Below are 20,964 nucleotides of genomic sequence, written 5' to 3'. Positions count from 1 at the left end.
TGAGACCTGGGACTATATGGCTCAGAATGTTCAAAGTTATATGTTTGCAGTGGCCATTTTAATAGACTGCTTATGTTCAAAAGATTTAAGTATTGTCTAAAAGTTCAAAATATACCGTAACAGGACATGTCTCCACTGCATGGGAAAAAATGGAATCTGTGAATACTTTTTTTACGTGGCTTCATTGTGAAGCAGGAGAAAAACGTAAAGATTCACTTCCTCGTGCACACTTACACTTTCACACCAAATAACCTGATACTGCTCTAGTTTGTCACTATTAAGATCCATAAGCCGAGTGATAAGGTGAACATTGGTTTAATAAAGGTCACAAAAGATTTGCCTATGGCAGCAAACTATTTACACAGTGCAGTCCCATTGGGACAGCAAACATGCCGCTCCCTGTCCGGGCCAGCCTTTATACTGGGTACTGATGAGCCTCAGCTGGACTGGCCTCCGCCCACTAGTGGGGAAGCTCATATTCCACATGTCCCACAGGGAGATCAATCATGGTATCTCCATGGGCCTCATGCGGGTGATTACAGCCCTCTCCCTGTCAGTCTGAAAGTTCCCCTTCTGCCACAAACTGAGGAGCCTTCTGCGCCACTTTACACACGCTATGCTTCCGCCAGTGGCTGGTCTGGATTCGCTCGCATATAACGGTTCGTAGACTCCCTTTTCCAAGATGATCTCCAGAGGGCTGTTGCGGGGGTTTGGCCCGAGACACGGCATCGGCAGTAGGTGCAGACGCTTTGGTGTCATTCTCCAAGCCTTTTCATCATCATCTTGATGGTCTGCGTTTTGGGCCACAGCGGGTTGCATGCCTTGGCAGAGGGCATCCTCTGAGGCGGGATCTCATCGCTTAAGGCGGTGAATGTATTTATGCAGGGTTCTCCCTTGGATCTTGATCTTGTCAGGTATAGGCCCTATTCTCTCCAACACACTCCCTGGGAGCCAAGGAGCACCATCTCCTAAGTTCCGGATGTAAACAGCGGCCCCTGGTTGAAAATTCCTCCATGGTGTCCTGTGGCCTTTATACTTTCGCTGCCCTGGTCATTCCCAAAGGTGAAGAAAGACAGAAGGAGGGAGTTTCTGGTGCTCTTGACACACCGGACATCTTCTCGTGACCTCTTCAATGTCACCATTGATCCTTAGCCATCAGACATACCTTTGTGTCAAGATCTTCATTTTTGAACCCACATCCTCATTTTTGAGGCCCCCTGACTGACCACTGTGCAAGTCCTGAAGGATCAGTTCCTGGCCTGGCTGCGGGATGACCACACAAGCTCCCTGAAGGAGGGTATCCATCCTCGCCGCTCAGTTCCTGTTATTTCAGGACATAGGGTTGCACGGCTAATGGGGGGAGGGTGATGTGTAATCTGCCATGCAGGAAAATGTGGCGAAGCTTCGCCAATGTGGAATGTCTGTGCATCCATGTGCGTATCTGTGTGGCTGTTACCGGCAGAGTGTCCATGAAGTTTAAAGTCGTCACAAATTTGTCTGCCACTACTGGAGATGGGTGGGGGGGGGCTCACAAGCAGCGAGAGACAGCTGAGGGCGTCGGTATGGGCTATCTGGAACCCTGGTCAATGCTGAAAAATGTATTCATCCGCCGGCAGCAATAGAGCCCAGAGCGGAATCTGAATGATGCTATGGGGGGGAATCCATTGTCCTCCTTAAAGAGACCCAGTAGTGGCTTATGGTTGGTGGTCATAAAAAAGTGTCGCCCACCGACACATTGATGGAATTTTTTTACGGTGAATATCACAGCTAAGCCTTCTTTATCAATCTGCAGTATTTCAGGATTTAACCCTACAATCTAGGCTAGGGGTGGGCAAACTACGGCCCCCCAAAGGTCTTTATGCGGCCCACCAAGATCAAGTCATCAAAAAAAAAAAACAATTGTCTTAAAATTTTTTTTGTTTTTTTGTTTTTTTAAATTATTATTTTTTTTTTATAAGGTTAATGGGGGGGGGGGGGGGGGGCTGTTGGGCTACTGGTATAGGGTGGATACGTTGACTTGAGTAGGGTGATCATTGCTCGGCACAACATCGAGGGCCGAAGGGCCTGTTCTGTGCTGTACTGTTCTATGTTCTATATGAGGCACCCAGAATCATAACCGGGTGAAGCGCCATTTTTGAAAAGTAGAGAAAAAGAGGGCTAAAGGCAGGATGCCGCCGGGGGAAGCACTGAGGTATATGCTGCACGCTAATTGGTTACAACCGGGACTATTAATTAATATACTATGCGGCCCTTTAAAATTGTGAATTTCTGAATGTAGCCCTTGCACGGGAAAGTTTGCCCACCCCTGATCCACCCCTGATCTAGGCTGATATTTCAGTATAGTACGAGGGAGAACTCTTTTGTTAGAAGTGTTGTCCTTCAAATGAGATGTTACAAGATAAAGGACAGGATTTTCCACAGTGTGTTTTGGGGCTGTGGAGACAGCCCGCCAGTTGCCGGCAGCAGGATCTTACGGTTCTTCCACTGTAAACAGGGTTTCCTGTTGTTCGCACACTCTGCTGCCAGGGAACCAGCAAGGGGGGGGGGGGGGGGGGGGGGGGGGGGGGGTGCGGTCACCATCAGCAGGACTGGAAGATCCCACTGGCCAGAAAATCCCACCCAAACTGTCTGTCTCTCCAGGTGGATGCAAAATATTCCCTCATCCCCTCAAACACAACAGACTAGTCATTTACCTAAGTGCTGGCATTTGGACTTGTTCCAACATTTGCCTACAAATTAATAATGACTACACTCCAAAAATAATAAATTGGCTTTGGAACATCCTGCATATGAAGGGTGCTAAATAGATGCAAAACCCTTGGTATTCAATTGCCTATCCTTCCCACATGTCCCGGTAAGGGGTAGGAGAGATTCAAAAAGTTAAATACACAGAATTTGACCCCCATCATGAATGTGCCTACCAGTTCTTTTAACATCAGTGGATATCGGGTGTTCCATTTGGACAGGTGGGGCACTTGCATGGCATTTAAAACACAGAAACAGGTCATTTGAGTCAACAATCCATGCCACTGTTTGTGCTCTACATGGGTGACTCCTTAAACACCCCAGTAGCCGGTTGTCTTAGCTACTCCTTGTGGTAGCAAGTTCCATATTCTCACGTAGTTTGGATAAAAGGTTTCTCCTGGATCCCTCATTGGATTTATTAGTGACTGCATTATATTACTTTTTCAAAATAAATTTCGAGTACCCAATTAATTTTTTCCAATTAAGGGGCAATTTAGCACGGCCAATCCACCTAGCCTGCACATCTTTTGGGTTGTGGGGACGAAACCCACGCAAACACGGGGAGAATGTGCAAACCACACCGTCAGTGACCCAGAGCCGGGATCGAACCTGGGACCTCGGCGCAGTGAGGCAGCAGGGTGAACCCACTGTGCCACCGTGAGGCAGCAGGGTGAACCCACTGTGCCACCGTGAGGCAGCAGGGCAAACCCACTGTGCCACCGTGCTGCCCCTGACTGCTTTATATTCATGGCTCCCAGCTCTTGCATACAAGTGGAAACATTGTCTTTACCACTATTATAACAAAATTCAAGGCTGACACTCCAGTACAGTATCAATGGAATGCGGCACTGTTGGGGGTGCTGTCTTTTGATGAGGCGGTAAATTGAGGCACCATCTGCATTTTAGATCCGGTGGCACTATTTTAAAGAACAGGAAGGACATCTCCAGTGACCTGGCCAATGTTTATCACTCAATCAACATCCAAAAACACATTTTCTGGTCATGATCACATTGCTGTTTGTGGGAGTTCTCTGTGTTCAAATTGGCTACATTGCAATATTATGGTGAGAACTACTGTTCACAGTACTCAACAGGTGTGGCCTAACCAAAGTGCAATGCAAGTTTAATATAACTGCTTTCTAATTCTATCCCTCTAGAAATTAACCCTTTGCTTTTTTATGCTTTATGCTCGAGTATAGTATAAACCTTCAGACAATACTTTTTAAAATTTGAACACAGTCTATTAAAATGACCAAAGCAAACTATGTTACCTTTTGCATTCTGAGCTAGATAGTCCTGAGTTTCAAGTAATTCCTAATTAAATATGGACATCAGAGCTATCTGGAATATTCATGCAACCCTTTGTTTATAGATGAACCAGCAACAAAAAGAACTATGGCATTCCATTCGACTTATCTTGTTGTTTCACCATGGACAAAACATCAAAACATAATATGTGTTAGATGCATGTGAAATGGTTCCCATCGACCTTTCATTGTATTATAATGGCCTTTTACCCAAATTAGACAGGATGAATTTCAAACTGTCAGGCAAAAACACAGGATACGTAATCAACACATCACCTTTCTTTGGACAAAGGACTTTGAACTTGTACAAGTCACCTAATACACACAGCCATGTTTTTTGTCTGCCTGAAAAAAATTAAAAGCTGCTTGCAGAGATAAAGTTCCATCCAAATTGATCAGAAGGCCAGTCAACCAGCTGCAAGTCAACTATGCAGCCAAGATAATGATTAGCCATGCCTTGAAAATATGTGATGGACTTCAACATCAAGTTCACCTGCAACCAACCTCCTGGAAATTTAACCACAAGACATCTTACAGCCTACTGAGAATCCTCTGCTTATAAGTCCAACTTCAACTAAGAGCATCAACTCATCTAAGAAATTACAGGCCTATCACAAAAGAGAGTGAGATAATTAACTTTCTAATCGTATTGTTTCTTCCTTCACCTGTACCGAATCTTTGTGTGACTGATAATGTTTGTGAGACAAGTGAGGAAAGCAGCGTGCTTTAAACCTCCTGGACAAGTATGGGATAATAGATAACCTTCTTTATTTCAAAACTCACAAAAATCATGGTGCTGGAATTATGTAAATTGGGACACTCACTCTGAGGGTAAGAAAATATGTCCACCTTGCGTGCAAAACACATTGATCACGAACTGCAAGAAAACACACAAATCTTGTCCAATGACAAATTGTGTACCACTGTCCGGGACTCTAACCACTGCAAATAAGCCAAATCTGACTTTAAATGAATTGGAGGCAGAGGAGATATGTAACAGAGCCGAAATGTCAACAAAATAAACAGAGAGATTACAACAATAAGCTTTGTGAGCACTAACAATAGAAACTAAGATGGCTGCTTTAAATGTGAAATCACTTCTGTAAAAGGAGGACTAAATGCAAAAATGAGCATTCCTAAACATTGAATATTTAAAGCCATAGTTAAACAGGTAGAACTTAAGATGTGCAATGAAGCATGGATATTTAAGACACTAAAGATGCTGTGCAGGATTCTCCGTCAGCTGACGCTGGAATCAGAAAAGGCGATTGGCAGAGAATTGGTTTTGACGCCAAAATTGTGCCCGCCACCGGGTTCATGAACAAACCGCAATTTTCCGGTGCCTCGGCAGCGGCATCAATGCATTCCACTCCACACGTCCAGTAAACTGAGTCAATTACCTATCATGTGCTGGGTAAGCCATGTTCCCGGAATCATCGCACAGCATATACAAACACAAAAATGTTTTTCAGATCACAATTTTGATAAGAATTGTATATTTTTCCAATAGTATTAATACATTTATAAAATGTACAAAACTGAAAAATCTTCTAAAAATTAATTCCTAAAATCAAATGTTAAAAGATAGGCGTACTTGAGGTATGAATTCTTTTGCGAGGGATAATCCCCTATGATACGCTGCATCTCCTGCTTCATTCTGTTCCACAACGTGACTAACCAGACCAATTGCCTTTGCTTCAGCGCCATCAAGCACACGTCCAGAAAAAATAAGTTCCTTTGCTTGTGATACTCCTATAATACGAGGAAGACGCTGCGTGCCACCTATTTTGAAAATAGAACAAAACTGTTTCAATTAACTTTCATCATGAGCCAAACTTATACCTGTTAACAACCCTCTAAAATTTAGGAACATACTGCCAGGCACACTTCCTCAAAAGGTGAGCCACATAACCCATGTTGCAAAGAAAATATACTTAAACAAAAGAGACAAAAAATGTAATAACTCTTTGAAGTTACAAGTAAAATATTTTGTTATGTGCTAACTTGCTTTATATATTTTAAGGAGGAGAAACGTTCTGGACAAGACCTTTTTGTTTAAAGTAAACCTCTTTTTATGGAAGAAAATAATACACATACCAGAAACCATGCAATGTCTCCTGGGTCAGGTTGCACTGGATTGTCCATTAGGTCAATTTTAAGTCAAGCTCATGTATGGACCTTCCCTAGAATGCACTAGGTTGATCCTTTTCATTGGTATCACCAAAGTGGCCTTGGAGAAACAAGTGTCGGAGTGATACTTTGAATGATTTCTAACCAATATTGCTTTCCTGTTTTCCAGCAATTAGCTGAAAACATTGTTAAAAATTCAACAAGCAGAAAAGCCAAATTCATTCTCCACCTTGCGCAACAAAGGTTTTTGTTGGTGCATTATGATTGGTTAGAATGGGCAGCACGGTGGTGCAGTGGATAGCACTGCTGCCTCACGGCGCCGAGGTCCCAGGTTCGATCCCGGCTCTGGGTCACTGTCCGTGTGGAGTTTACACATTCTCCCCGTGTTTGCGTGGGTTTCGCCCCCATAACCCAAAAGGTGTGCAAGCTAGGTGGATTGGCCACGCTAAATTGTCCCTTAAATGGAAAAATGAATTGGACACTCTAAATTTATTAAAAAAACGATTGGTTACAATATCTTGACAATGACAGCATATGTATATTTTGATTCGTTCCTTTGACTTACATTGAAAGGTGCATTTCAACAGTCAATTATTGGACTGACGTCACTAGAATATTTGCTGGTACTTCTGACTATATTAAATATAAGGTCAAAAGAAATAGGATTCATATAAGTCACAGACCGTATACAATCTTACTGAATATCGTAATAGACTTAAGGCTAAATGACCTGCTCATGCTCGTATATTTCATGCAGAGCAGGTATCGGTCTACAACACTTGAGCCTTCTGCACCATTCACTAAGATCATATGAACATACAAATTAGGAGGGGTCCACTCGGCCCCTCGAGCCTGTTCCGCCATTCAATAAGATCATAGCTGATCTGATTCTAACTTCAACCCCACATTCCTGCCTACTCCCCGATAATTTTTCAACCCTTGTTAATCAAGAATCTATCTAGCTGCCTTAAAAATATTCAAGGACTCTGATTACACTAGCCTTTGAGGAACAGAGTTCCAGAGACTCACAACCCTCTGAGAAAAAAACATTTCTCCTCATCTTTTTCTTAAATGAAAGACCCCATATTTTTAAAAAGTGACCCATAATTTTAAACTAAAACAAAGAACCTTGAAGGTAACAATCTCTGGATTGTTACCTAAGGCACACGCCAATTGGGTCAAGCATTTTAGAGAATTAGGCACAGGGTTCAAAGAGTGGTGCGAGAAGAAGGGGTTTTGATTCATGGGACACTGGCACCCGTACTCAAAAAAGAGGGATCTATTCTGTTGGGGTAAACCCTACTTAAACAAAAATGGGATTCACTTCCTGGCAAATTATGTAACTAGTTTCATGTCTATGCATCACCCCAGAACGTTGGGGCAGTGGAGGGTTCACTTGAAGATAAATTAAGATATTAAAAGACAAAAGTTGAGGCAACTGAGCAGTGCAGCAATTTGGGTAAAGACAAGTAGAGTGGGATGGGAAGGGACAGAAAGTTTAACAGTAATAGTACATCAGCAAATTAGGTCCATACAAATTATCATAGTAACAAATAAAAGGCTTTTTATCTAAACGTGTGAAACATTCTTAACAAGACAGATGAACTAGCGGCACAAATTGAGATAAATGGTTTAGATTTAATTGCCATTGCTATGACTTGGCCGGGATTCTCCGAAATCCCGGCCAAGTATTGACACCGGCAAAAACATCGGCGTCAATGGGCTTCCTGGTCCAGCAATTCTCCGGTTTTTAGGGGGCGTCGGAATGCTGCGTGCTGCTCCGGCGCCGTAAGGCGGCCCTGCACTGCCGGTGCTGGTCCGTGCACGCGTGTGGTTGCCGTCTCCATGCCGGCTCATGCGCGTGGATGCCGTCTCCGCGTGAGCGCGGAGCAACATGACGGGGACCTAACAGCGGGCCCGCACGGAAGGAGATAGCCCCCTCCCGATCACAGCTGTCCGCCAATCGGAATCCCCCGATTGCGGGCCTGTACCCCGCGGAGGCCGCCCCCGGAGCCAGATCCTCCCACCAGGACGTCCACAGTGGCCGCGGATCCGAGCTCCCGCCAGGTGGTACCAAGTTTGAACCATGCCGGTGGGACTTGGCGGAACTTGGCGGGGGTTTAGCCCATCGCCCGCGGAGAATCGTCGCGAGGGCCTATTTCAGAGGCCCCCGACCAGCGCTGCGGCGACTGCGCGGGCACGATTGGCCAATTCTCTGGTCGCCAGAGAATTGCCGGGCCGGCATCGGAGCGGCATGGCGGGAATTTCCCATGCCCCTGCCAATTCTCCGACCCGTCGCGAGTTACAGAGTGATCAAGTTTGGGAAGTTAATATCCCAGCATACACAATATTTCAAAAGTCCAGGCAAAATGGAAAAGAAGGTGTAGCCCTGATAGTAAAGGATGATATCAGGCCAGTAGTGAGAAAGGATTCTGGCTCAGAAGATCAGGAAGTAGAATCAGCCTGGTTGCAAATTAGGAATAATAGAGGCCAGATGACACTGGTCAGAATAGTTTATAGGCCACTAATTGTAGTTACAGCATTGGACAAAGCATTAAATAATAAATATTTGGAGCTTGTAACAAAGGCAATTATGGGACCTTAACCTTCACATAGAATGGACCATCAAATTGGCAAAGTGATATGGATGATGAGATTGTAGATTGTTTTTCTGATAATTTCTAGAAGCAATATGTTGTGGAAGACAACCATCATATCGGTGCCAAAAAAGAACCAGGCAACATGCCTGAGTGACTACTGTCCGGTGGCCTTGGCATTGATCATTATGCAGTGCTTCGAAAGGTTGGTCATGAGACACATCAGCTCCATACTCCCAGAATGCCGAGATACACTGCAATTTGCATACTGCCACAACTGGTCCACAGCAGACGCCATCTCCCTGGGCCTCCACTCATCCTGGAGCATCTCGTGAACAAGGACTCCTACGTCACACTCCTATTCATTGACTACAGCTCCGTCTTCAACACCATAATCCCAGCCAAGCTCATATCAAAGCTCCAGAACCTGGGACTTGGCTCCTCCCTTTTAACAAAGACATAGAACATACAGTGCAGCAGGAGGCCATTCGGCCCATCGAGTCTGCACCGACCCACTTAAGCTCTCACTTCCACCCTATCCCCGTAACCCAATAACCCCATCTAACCTTTTTTTGGTCACGAAGGGCAATTTATCATGGCCAATTCACCTAACCTTTGGACTGTGGGAGGAAACCAGAGCACCCGGAGGAAACCCACGCAGACACGGGGAGAACATGCAGACTCTGCACCGACAGTGGCCCAGCGGGGAATCGAACCTGGGACCCTAGTTCTGTGAAGCAACAGTGCTATCCACTTGTGCTACCGTGCTGCCCTTTTCGACTGGATCCTCGACTCCCTGACCCATAGACCACAATCAGTAAGGATAAACAACAACACCTCCTCCATGATAGTCCTCGATACCTATACAGACATGACTGTGTGGCAAAATTTGGCTCCAACTCCATCTGTAAGTTTGCTGATGACACGACCGTAGTGGGCCGGATCTCGAACAATGATGAGTCAGAATACAGGACTGAGATAGAGAACCTCGTGGAGTGGTGTAACAACAACAATCTCTCCCTCGATGTCAGCAAAACTAAAGAGCTGATTATTGACTTCTGTCTGCATGCCAAGGTGGAGATGATTGACAGCTTCAAATTCCTAGGTATGCACATCACCAATAATCTGTCCTGGTCCACCCATGTCGCGCTATGACCAAGAAAGCACAACAGCGCCTGTACTTTCTCAGGAAACTAAGGACATTCAGCATGTCCACATTGACTCTTAGCAACTTTTACAGATGCAGCATAAAAAGCATCCTATCTGACAGCAAAAAACTACAAAGAGTCGTGAACATCGCCCAGCCCATCACGTGAACCCGCCTCCCATCCACTGACTCTGTCTACACCTCCCACTGCCTTGGGGAAGCGGGCAACATAATCAAAGGCCCCTCTCACCTGGGTTATTCCCTCTTCCAACTCCTTCCATCGGGCAGGAGATACAAAAGTCTGAGAACACGCACTAACAGGTTCAAAACCAGTTTCTTCCCCGCTGTTACCAGACTCCTGAATGACCCCCTTATGGACTGATCTGATCACATCACGCAACTTCTCTACTGAGTAATACTACACTCCATATGCTCACCCAATGCCTGTGTCTATGTATTTACAATGTGTAGTGATGTATGCCCTTTGTTTTTTTTCATGCATGGAATGATCCGTCTGGACTGTACGCACAATAATACTTTTCACTGTACCGCGGTACAGATGACAAAACGACAAAACAAAGAAACAAATTCAAAATATCCCATTGAAAAACAAAAAAACTCAGTGAGAAAGTTCCATCAGTGGCTTACTGAGGTGGTTAATAATAGCATTGGATTAGTAAAAGAGGCTTAAATATGGCAGAGAATAGTAGTAAGCTTGAAGATTGGGAGTGTTTAGACACCGGCAAAGGACCATCAAAAGGTTAATGACAAGAGAAAAAATAGAATGAGAATAAAGTAACTCGTAATATAAAATCAGATTCCAAGAGTTTTTACAAGGGAGCAAAGTAGCTAAAAGCAGTGACAGGAAAAATGATCGTGAGGTATGAGGAAATGGCAGAGACTGAGCAAATATTTTGTCTTTACAGTAGAAGATAGAAATTACATTCCAGAAATAAAGGGACATCAAGGGGCTAAAAAGAATACGGAACTTAAGCAGCAGAGAAAAAGTTCTGGAGTAAATGAAGGGCCAAAAAATCAGGCAAATCCCCAGTACTTGATGGCCTACATCCTAAGGTTCAAAAAGAGGTACATAGAACATAGAACAGTACAGCACAGAACAGGCCCTTCGGCCCTCGATGTTGTGCCGAGCAATGATCACCCTACTCAAACCCACGTATCCACCCTATACCCGTAACCCAACAACCCCCCCTTAACCTTACTTTTTAGGACACTACGGGCAATTTAGCATGGCCAATCCACCTAACCCGCACATCTTTGGACTGTGGGAGGAAACCGGAGCACCCGGAGGAAACCCACGCAAACACGGGGAGGACGTGCAGACTCCGCACAGACAGTGACCCAGCCGGGAACCGAACCTGGGACCCTGGAGCTGTGAAGCATTTATGCTAACCACCATGCTACCGTGCTGCCCCGGTAGGGGCAAGGTAGTTGCAGTTTTTGTGGCTGTGCTTTTTATGATATTCCAAAATTCCCCACATTCGAGGACTATCCCAACAGATTGGAGGTCAGCAAATATAACACCGGTATTCAAGGAAGGATGGTGAGAAAAAGAGCGAACTACAAGCCAATCAGAAGTCACTAATTGCCAAAAAAAATGCTGGAAACCTTTATTAAGGAAGTCTTAGAAATGCACTTAGAAATTCATAATGGCCTGATCTTCTAAGCAGTGGCAATGATCAGGAGATTCCCACTGTGCTCAAAGTCAGAGCAGAGTACAGATGGGGATAGATAGGACATGCCTCATTTTTAGGTGCCATGTGATAAGCTTTAAGCTCCAGGGTTGGATCGAACTTGTGAGATTTGCAATGCTCTAACGAGATCTCGCAAGATGTTGATATCTGGATCTTGCCCAGCGAGAGTGAAATCCTGTTTAACATATTTAGGCTCAATTAAATATGTCGGTGCCCGATTCTCCCTAGGCCTAGGAACGAATGCCCATGCCTGGGAGATCTCGGCAAGGCGCCATTTATTACTGATCCACAGGCCACCTGGAAGGGGTCTCCCAAGCCATTGGAGACTCCTGGGTGGTCAGAGACAGAGTAGGGTGGCACTTTGGCTCTCCCTCTTGGCAGTGCTAGAGTGGCACTGCCAAGGGCCAGGGCATGAGGAGCATTCATGCCCATATAAGGGTGGATGAGGAGGGCATGAATCATGGGGGTTGAAAGGTGATATTAAGGGGCCTCCTAAAGATTGGGGAGTGTGAAGAATGAGGGGTCCTGAAAGTGTGGCCTAACTAAGGTTCTATACAGCTGAAACATGACTTGCCAATTTTTATACTCAATGCCCCAGCCAATGAAGGCAAGCATGCCGTATGACTTCTTGACTACCTTCTCCATCTATGTTGCCTCTTTCAGTGACCTGTGGACCTGTACACCTAGATCTCTCTGACTGTCAATACTCTTGAGCATTCTACCATTCACTGTATATTCTCTATCTGCATTAGACCTTCCAAAATGCATTACCTCACATTTGTCCGGATTAAATTCCATCTGCCATCTCGCCACCCAAGTCGCCAAATTATCTAAATCTTGCTGTATCCTCTGACAGTCCTCATCTCTATCCACAATTCCACCAACCTTTGTGTCGTCTGCAAACCTACTAATCAGAAGAGTTACATTTTCCTCCAAATCATTTATATATACTACGAACAGCAAAGATCCCAGCACTGATTCCTGTAGAACATCACTAGTCACAGCTCTCCAGTCATAAAAGCACCCTTCCATTTCTCTGCTTTCTATGACCTAGCCAGTTCTGTATCCATCTTGCCAGCTCACCTCTGATCCCATGTGACTTCACCTTTTGTACTAGTCTGCCATGAGGGACCTTGTCAAAGGCCTTACTGAAGTCCGTATAGACAACATCCACTACCCTACCTGATTCAATCATCTTTGTGACCTCCTCGAAAAAGTTAGTGAGACACAACCTCCCTTCACAAAACCGTGCTGCCTCTCGCTAATACGACCACTTGCTTCCAAATGGGAGTAGATCCTCGAAGAATTCTCTCCAGTAATTTCTCTACCACTGGCGTAAGGCTCACTGGCCTGTAGTTCCCTGGATTATCCTTGCTACCCTTCTTAAACAAAGGAACAACATTGGCTATCCTCCTGTCCTCCGGAACATCACCTGAAGACAATGAGGAGCCAAAGATTTCTGTCAAGGCCTCAGCAATTTCCTCTCTTGCCTCCTTCAGTATTCTGGGGTAGATCCCATCAGGCTCTGGGGACTTATCCACCTTAATATTTTCCAAGATGCCCAACACCTCATCTTTTTGGATCTCAATGTGACCAGGCTATGTGCACACCCTTCTCCAGGTTCAACATCCACCAGTTTTATGATAGGGAAATTGGCAAATAAATAGAGAGATTCTTGATCAGCAAGGGAATTGAGGGTTACGGAGACAGGGCAGGAAAGTGGACATGAGGCATGTCAGATCAACCATGATCCTATTGAACGGCACAGCTATTTATAATCTACATTAATGAGCTAACAAGCAGTCCGGGGATATTGCATTTACGTCTGCTGACAATACAAAGCTAGGTGGGAATATGAACTGTGAGTAGGACAAAAAGAGGCTGCGAAGAGATATAGACAGGTTAGGGGAGTGGGCAATAATGAGGCAGATGGAGTATAATGTGGGGAAATTCGCTTTGACAGTAAGTATAGAAAAACCGAATATTATTTAAAGGCATGAAATATGAAAGTATTGATGTCTGGAGGGGTGTGGGTATACTCATACAAGGGACACAAAGTTAACATGCAAGCCCAGCAAGCAATTAGGAAGGCAAATTGTATATTGGCCTTTGTTGTAAGGAGATTGGAGAACAATAATAAGGTAATCTAGCTAAAATTGCACAGGACCTCAGTGGTTGACTTCATCCCAGTTCCGATTCCGATCCATGCAGTACAATCTGATATTGGTTCTCATGCCTAATTATCTTGAGCATTATCCTCTGATTGTGCTGTTTATGCAGCAATTTATAACTTTAAAAAAAATTTCAAATCTATCCAGCCAGAGCACATTTTATATCCAGAACCAATGATATGATATTCAGTACAGGATTTGGGTTTTTGGGTGGGAATCTGTCATCGGATCAAATGGGAGTCATGACCCCCATGCCATTTGGCGTACAATCAGCCAGGAGTGATTTTTCTGAAATTGGCGAATTTGTGGTCAGAGGGTGGGCTCTTGAGGCTGGAAGGCTAATAGGAGGCCTTCCAGCACAGGTGTGAGAGGAGAGAAGCACCCTCTCTCCAACTTGGTTAAACTTTTGAAATAAAAAATGGAATTAGCAGCCGGGCTGTCATTTTGGAAGAATCCCCCTCAGGGTGATCGGGCAGGTGCAAAAGGCTCAAAGCCAGCTTGGAGTACTGCCTTCCTATTCCAGTTTGCCACTAGGAGGCCATCTCTCGGAAGCAGGCCTTTTCCCCAACACCTTCTAGGAGGCAGACTAGAAAATTCAAATTGGTCTCTGACAATAGGCTCTAAAAGCTGTTTAACTGCACTTGATTGGCTAGCTGTCACTTGTGAATTGAAAAATGGCCCAGTGGGTGAGACCAGCAAAGCAACATGTCTGCTGATGGCACGAGTTTTCATGCACACCCATGTCTTTGCAGAATGAAAACCCTGCTCTGGGTTTCAATTCTCAAATACCGTCAGCAACCTCCTTTCAATATCTGCGTAATGGATAAAACAGATTGGGGTGACCTGATTGTCCTAGTATTTCTGTATGCTCATTACCTTAAAGTGGCAGATTATGTAAAGCATTACAGGAAGAAGAGCTGCAAGCTTTGGAAGTTACTATGGCAACATTCTGTATTTCTTGCAATCTAATTGTCAAAATTTTATTTTGCTTCACAATTTAAAAGTTCGATATCTCTGTTTTGAAGAAAATAGTGAATGAAAATGAAGATGACGATACTGTACTAATTTCCACCTAATGTAAATTTGGAATAATACTTTGCTGTGTCTCCTTAATTACATTCAAAGTATTAAGAAAATGAAGAGAATACAAGGTAGACTTTTGCCGAATTACCCGGGCCTTAAGCATCGTTTAGGTGCAGCAGAGAAAAAACTTAAGCAAGGAGTATCTTACAAAGGTTAGATTTGACAACGATTCTACTTGCCTTGCTTTGCACAACATGATATTGAAGTCTTATTTACTTCAAAATATATTTTTGTCTGGGTAAGGCAGTGTAAGAAAATCTTCCACATTTGGGAAACTTAGCAACGATTCGCCAAATAGGTTAATTGACGTCAACTAGTTGAAAGGTTTGGGAGAATAATGGCAAGAAACAGTATCAAGGTAAAGAGCAGAAATGACCCTACTTTAACAAGGTTGTCAAGGACATAAATGGAACATGCTTTGAAGTTTTGCTTTTTAGAGCAACAAATGAAAGAGAAAATTCTCAGTCACATTGATGAATGTATTACCAGGTGGCTCTTGAGGGCTGTCCTAATTAGATCATACAATGTTTAAAGGCCAAAATGCATTGAACAGGGACAGAAGTGGAACAGGTGGTAGCCCTTCCAATAATAGGCATGAGCAATGTTTGAACAGTCTATCCACCAATTTACCAAGGAGTAAGTTCTGGCAGGTTCTGGCCAGATGGAAATTGAATGGCTGTATTACAACCATTAAACATTTGGCTGGATTCTCCGTTCCTGAGATTCGTGGACGTTCATGACAACAAACTGGTGCCGTACCTGGACCGATTCATCAACTGTTAAGGGGCTAGCACCAGTGCCATGTGGAACACAATTGATTCCAATGAAAAATGGTGCGGGTTTCGCCGGATTCGTGATTGACACTCGGGAGGCTGACAAGCTGCAGCCACATATGCATACTTCACTCCCCACACACACTCATCCCAGCCAACAAGATGGCACTGTTGGCGCTGGAGCGCGCCCATCCCACTGATGTGTCGCTGGGACCAGAGGGCACCGAGGGGGGATGGCCTGGGGGACACCCATACGACCTGTGGCCCTAGATTAACAGTGGGCAATCAGCGGCGTGTGCTGCTGCATGGTTGCATTGCAAGCCGCGGCAATGGTGTTCCATACACGTCCATCCAGACCCCACAGCCACCGGCCTTTCATGATAACAAACTGGTGCCGCACCTGGACCCCCGTCCCTGTCAGAGGCCCATCGGCCAGTGATACGACTGTCAGCAAAATATGATGATGTCGGACACTTTCCGTACCCCCTCTCTCTCCCGCAGCAGCCACGGCGCCTGTTTCACGATTTTTAAAACACAAGTGAGCCTCAACATCGGGAATTGGCCCCAATGGAGGTGGAGAATCGCAGAGGCCTCGGAGAATATCGGGTCGAGCCCACTAATAATATGCCAATAGTGTTTATTGTACGTGTGTTCTGTCGTGGCAATGGAGAATTGCGATTTTGCATGAAACCGGCTCCCCCCCACGGGGGGGTAGTAAATTTGTTGATTAATTGTTTTTGGGTTGAGGGAGGGATTGTTAATTGTTAGTTAAATGTGTGAATTGTAAATTATGTAAAAAAGTTTGAAAAAATCTTGAAAGTTTGAAAAAATGCTTACTCCTTTTTAAAAACGTGAAGTTGGCACACTGGCTGCTGTGGGAACTGTGCAGGTGAGTGGCCATTTCCATTTTTGTTCAAGGGCACTGGAGCTGCTGCCCCAGTGCTTGGATAGGATGGTGGAACCATCAGGGGGGGTTAGATTGAGTCAAGAGGCTGAAGCGTTCCAGGTTGGGGGTCTTCCCAGCTGCCGGTTGTGTTTGCTGCTTGATCCTGCATGTGGGTGCAAATGCTAGGAGGTTGCTGCTGCTGTTTCCTTCCTTTTCTGTAGCTGGAAAGAAGTTTTTTCAAAGATACCTGAGTCCTTGAACAACAGTCTCAGGGGAACGTATGAGTCCAGAAGGCAATCCGGTTTGAAGAAAGAATACGCTGCGGGACCTGGTGCCGACATTGATCCGAATCGACCACCTGATGACTCCGTTGAGGAAATGCTTTTGCATTTTGAAGAAATGCCTTTGCAGATTGCTGATGCTTTTGTTGCTGGTGTGGTGAGTACTGCATGGAAATGGCACGTCACCGTGGGTTAAACATGCTGGAAGTCAGGTATGTTCAATTGCACCCTGGGCGCCAATGGAATATGTGGATGCCAGGATTTGGTTTCAGTGAGATTGGGCCATGTGGGATGGTCTGCACAGCTGCGGCTCCTGGACAGAGATTGGCACTGATAAGTGGAACAAGTGACACATTGATGGATAGACCATTTCTCCAACAAAGTTCTGGACATGATAACACATTCTCAGGCTTATCCTCTGTTTCTGTTGATGAACCTATGAGGGATGATACTGTGTGTTTGTTTTTTTTGTGAAAATGAGCTGATATAGCTTTGTATTGGTAAAAATATGGAACGGCGATGTTTCCTTGTATGTTATGTAGTTGATTTTCAAATCTTTGTTGCTGTTGACTGTTCAATAAACCAAATATTCTCAAGCGGCTTCTCGTGGGTACACATGCAGTGTCTCAGACGATGATTATTGGCTGGCAATTCAATGAAACTTTGAAGCCTGAACAGTTTGCCTGATAACACTAATTTGGCAGCAGCCAACAATCAAACACTCAAGAGCTGGGCTTCAGAACTGGGGATATCCTGCCGTCCAAAGGGTGAGTCTGTGGATCAGTGAAGGGCACCTGAGCACAATCTCGCTAATATTCCCAGCAGGGGTCTGAGGTCTAGGGGCTCCTGCTGTGGCCGGGGGTGAGTATGCAGAGTGAGGTTTTCCAGCGCAACCGGTTTGGTGGATGGCACTCTGAGAAAAGGCGGGACATGTGAGGGTGGGGGAGGCTCAGGGGGATTTGAGGATCCCTGGTGAAAGCCCTCACTGATTGTCGGTCTCTCTCCTCCAATTCATAGAATCATAGAATTCCCACAGTGCAGATTCAGCCCATCGAGTCCACACCAGCCCTGGAAGGAGCACCCTACTTAAGCCCACGCCTCCACCTATCCCATAACCCAGTAACCCTACCTAATCTTTTGGACACTAAGGAGCAATTTAGCATGGCCAATCCACCTAACCTGCACATCTTTGGACTGTGGGAGGAAACCGGACCAGGAGGAAACCCACGCAGATACAGGGAGAAAGTGCAAACCTCATACAGTCACCTTAGGCCGGAATTGAACCCGGGTCCCTGGAGCTGTAAGGGAGCAGTGCAAACCACTGTGCCACCGTGCCGTCCGCACAAGTGCCAGGCAATGGCCATCTCCTGCAAGAGAGAATCTAACCATCGCCCTTTGACATTCAATGGCATTACCATCGCTGAATCCCCCACAATCAACATCCTGGGGGTTACCATTGATCAGAAACTGAACTGCACTAGCCATATTAATACTGTGGCTACCAGGGCAGGTCAAAGGCCAGGAATCCTATGGCAAGTAACTCACCTCCTGGCCCCCCAAAGTTTGTTTACCATCTACAAGGCACAAGTCAGGAGTGTAATGGAATACTCTCCGCTTGCTTGGATGAGTGCAGCTCCCACAACACTCAAGAAGCTCAACACCATCCAGGACAAAGTAGCCCGCTTGATTGCTCCTCCTTCAAACATTCAAACCCTCCACCGACGAACAGTGGCAGCCGTGTGTACCATCTACAAGATGCACTGCAGTGAATCACTTAGACCAGTGTTTTTCAAACTTTTTTGCCCGGGACCCAGGCCGGCCATCCTTCAGGACCCAGGCTAGCCGACCTTTGTGACTCACGCCAGCGACCTTCGCAACACACCATTTTCTCTTACCTTTAATGCGAGAGGTGAACCTGGGCTTATATTCTATAGTCTAGAGTAGCAAAGAATGAGAAATAACCTAATTGAAACAGGCATTATTCTCTCAGGACTCTACAGAGCAGATGCAGAATGTAAATTTTCCTCAGATGGGTGGTTTACAGCCTGGGGATATAGTCTGCAAATTACTATGCAACGATTTTGGACATAGATAAGAAGGAATTACTTAACTCAAAGTATTGTGAATCTCTTTTTTTAAATAAATTTAGAATACCCAATTATTTTTTTTCCAATCAAGGGGCAATTTGGAGTGGCCAATCCACCTACCCTGCACATCTTTCGGTTGTGGGGGTGAAACCCACGCAGACACGGGGAAAATGTGTAAACTCCACACGGACAGTAAGCCAGGGCTGATATTCGAACCAGAGTCCTCAGTGCCGTAGTCCCAGTGCTAACCACTGCGCCATGCGCCGCCCTGTGAATCTTTTTAATCTCTAAAATTCACTATCAAAGAATTTTGCAGGCTCAGCCATGAGCAGATTCAAGACAGATGTAGGAAGACAGAATTGAATTTAAAACAAATCTCCTCCTGGGTCAGCTCGCTAACGTCAAGAGGAGACAGTGTTTCTCTCTGGGCTCCGGGAATGCTCACTGATGAGCGGGCATGCATGCGCAGTACGCCCACATTTTTACAGCCGCCCGCAGCCAGCATTTTTAAAAGCAGGCTGCTGCAGCCGTTGCACCTGAATTCCCACGATTGGGAACGCCGCGATGGATGGTTCGCGACACCCGCTTTGAAAATGCCTGCCTTAGATAGCATCTTCCAAACCCACAACCATCTAGAAGCACAAGAGCAGCAGATACCTGGGAACCCCACCACCTGGAGGTTCCCCCCCAAGTCACTCACCAAACTGACTTTGAAATATGTCGCCTTTCCTTCACTTCGCTGGGGCAAAATCCTGAAACTCCCTCCCTGACAGCACTCTAGGTGTACCTACATATCAAGGACTGCAGCAGTTCAAGAAGGAAACTCACTACCACCTTCTGAAAGGCAACTCCGGGATGGGCAATAAATGATGGTCTAACCAGCGACGCCCACATCCCGTAAATTAATAAAGTTACCAGAATGGATGGTGGTATTGGTCCTGCAAAGGATGCCCTCGCAGTGCTGGTGGCAGCCCAGGCAGCCAGACGCAGGAGAAGGGAGCAGAGTCAATGCAGACTGGAGGCAACACCTCATGTGCCACACATCCTGAAGACCAGGCCACCCATCAGGCTGAGGAGGAATCCAGATGAGGATGCTGGCGACGGCCCAAGATGTACATGCACCATTGGTCTTGGATCTCTGGTATTCCACCCCCCCCATCCCATCTTGGCCCTTTCCCGCTTATTATTGGCTATCTTGTCCTGCACGGACAAAGAAAGGTCATTGTGAGCCGCACACTTGATGGATCAGTGGGATCTATAGTAGGTTACATGTATGAGCATCGTAACTGGACATGAAGGGTTGTACTGGTGGGTGCCAGGGGGTGCTAAGGAACAAGCACGAAGAATGGTTGTGCGGTGCATGTAAGGTATTAGCCAGTGATCTGTGGGGAGGGGGTGGGTTGTGAATTTGAGGCGTGGTAGGCGGAACTGATGCTAGGAGCGAGGGTAGTAACTTACCCGAGCAGCTCGGTGGAGGTCGTTGATTTTCTTCCGACACTGGATGCTGGTCCTCCTGATCATGCTGTCCGCGCTGACAGCCTATGCCACTGCCTCCCAGCGGTATTAGTGGCTCTGCTGCTGGCCCTCCGAACACCTCGGGAGAACAGAATGCTCAGTCTCTCATCCACAGCATCGAGAAGCCTGTCCAGGTCAGCATTCCCAGAGTGAGGAGCAGGTCTGCGCGCTGTCATTCTTGTGTGTTGACTGGAGAGAGTGGTGAGGTTTAAATGCAGCTGCCCATTAGCAGTGAGACACTGAGTCGCGAATCTGACAAATCAGCCGACAAGACAGCCAGTAATGGCGAGACGCACGTAGCAGCTCATTTCCGGCATTCAGTGCTGTTTAATATGTTTAATTCTTGCCATCATGGCCATCGAGAAACACCCCAGCAATCGCGCCCAAAATTATACTTAAGAAATGTTTCCATTAAATTGGGCCCACCACGTTTCCTTCTTAATCTGTTTATTTGTTAATCCTTAAATCTCAATGGCTAAGGAGACAGACATTTGGCCACATAGCTCATCAAGATCCTTAGATGCCCTCAA

At 45.7% G+C, this 20,964-nt stretch overlaps 1 protein-coding gene across 1 annotated transcript in view; it reads right to left on the bottom strand.

The window, feature by feature from the left end:
* auh (AU RNA binding protein/enoyl-CoA hydratase) overlaps positions 1–20,964 on the bottom strand; it is a 348,073-nt gene that overhangs the window by 31,991 nt on the left and 295,118 nt on the right. Inside the window, exon 7 of the mRNA XM_038804728.1 lies at positions 5,647–5,834. Coding sequence (XP_038660656.1) covers positions 5,647–5,834 — 188 coding nt within the window. The remainder of the gene's footprint in view (positions 1–5,646; positions 5,835–20,964) is intronic.

Source organism: Scyliorhinus canicula, chromosome 8, assembly GCF_902713615.1.
Source record: "Scyliorhinus canicula chromosome 8, sScyCan1.1, whole genome shotgun sequence".
Lineage (NCBI taxonomy): Eukaryota > Metazoa > Chordata > Chondrichthyes > Carcharhiniformes > Scyliorhinidae > Scyliorhinus > Scyliorhinus canicula.
The sequence above is the reverse complement of the archived record's forward strand: the minus strand, read 5'-3'. Positions and strand labels throughout refer to the sequence as shown.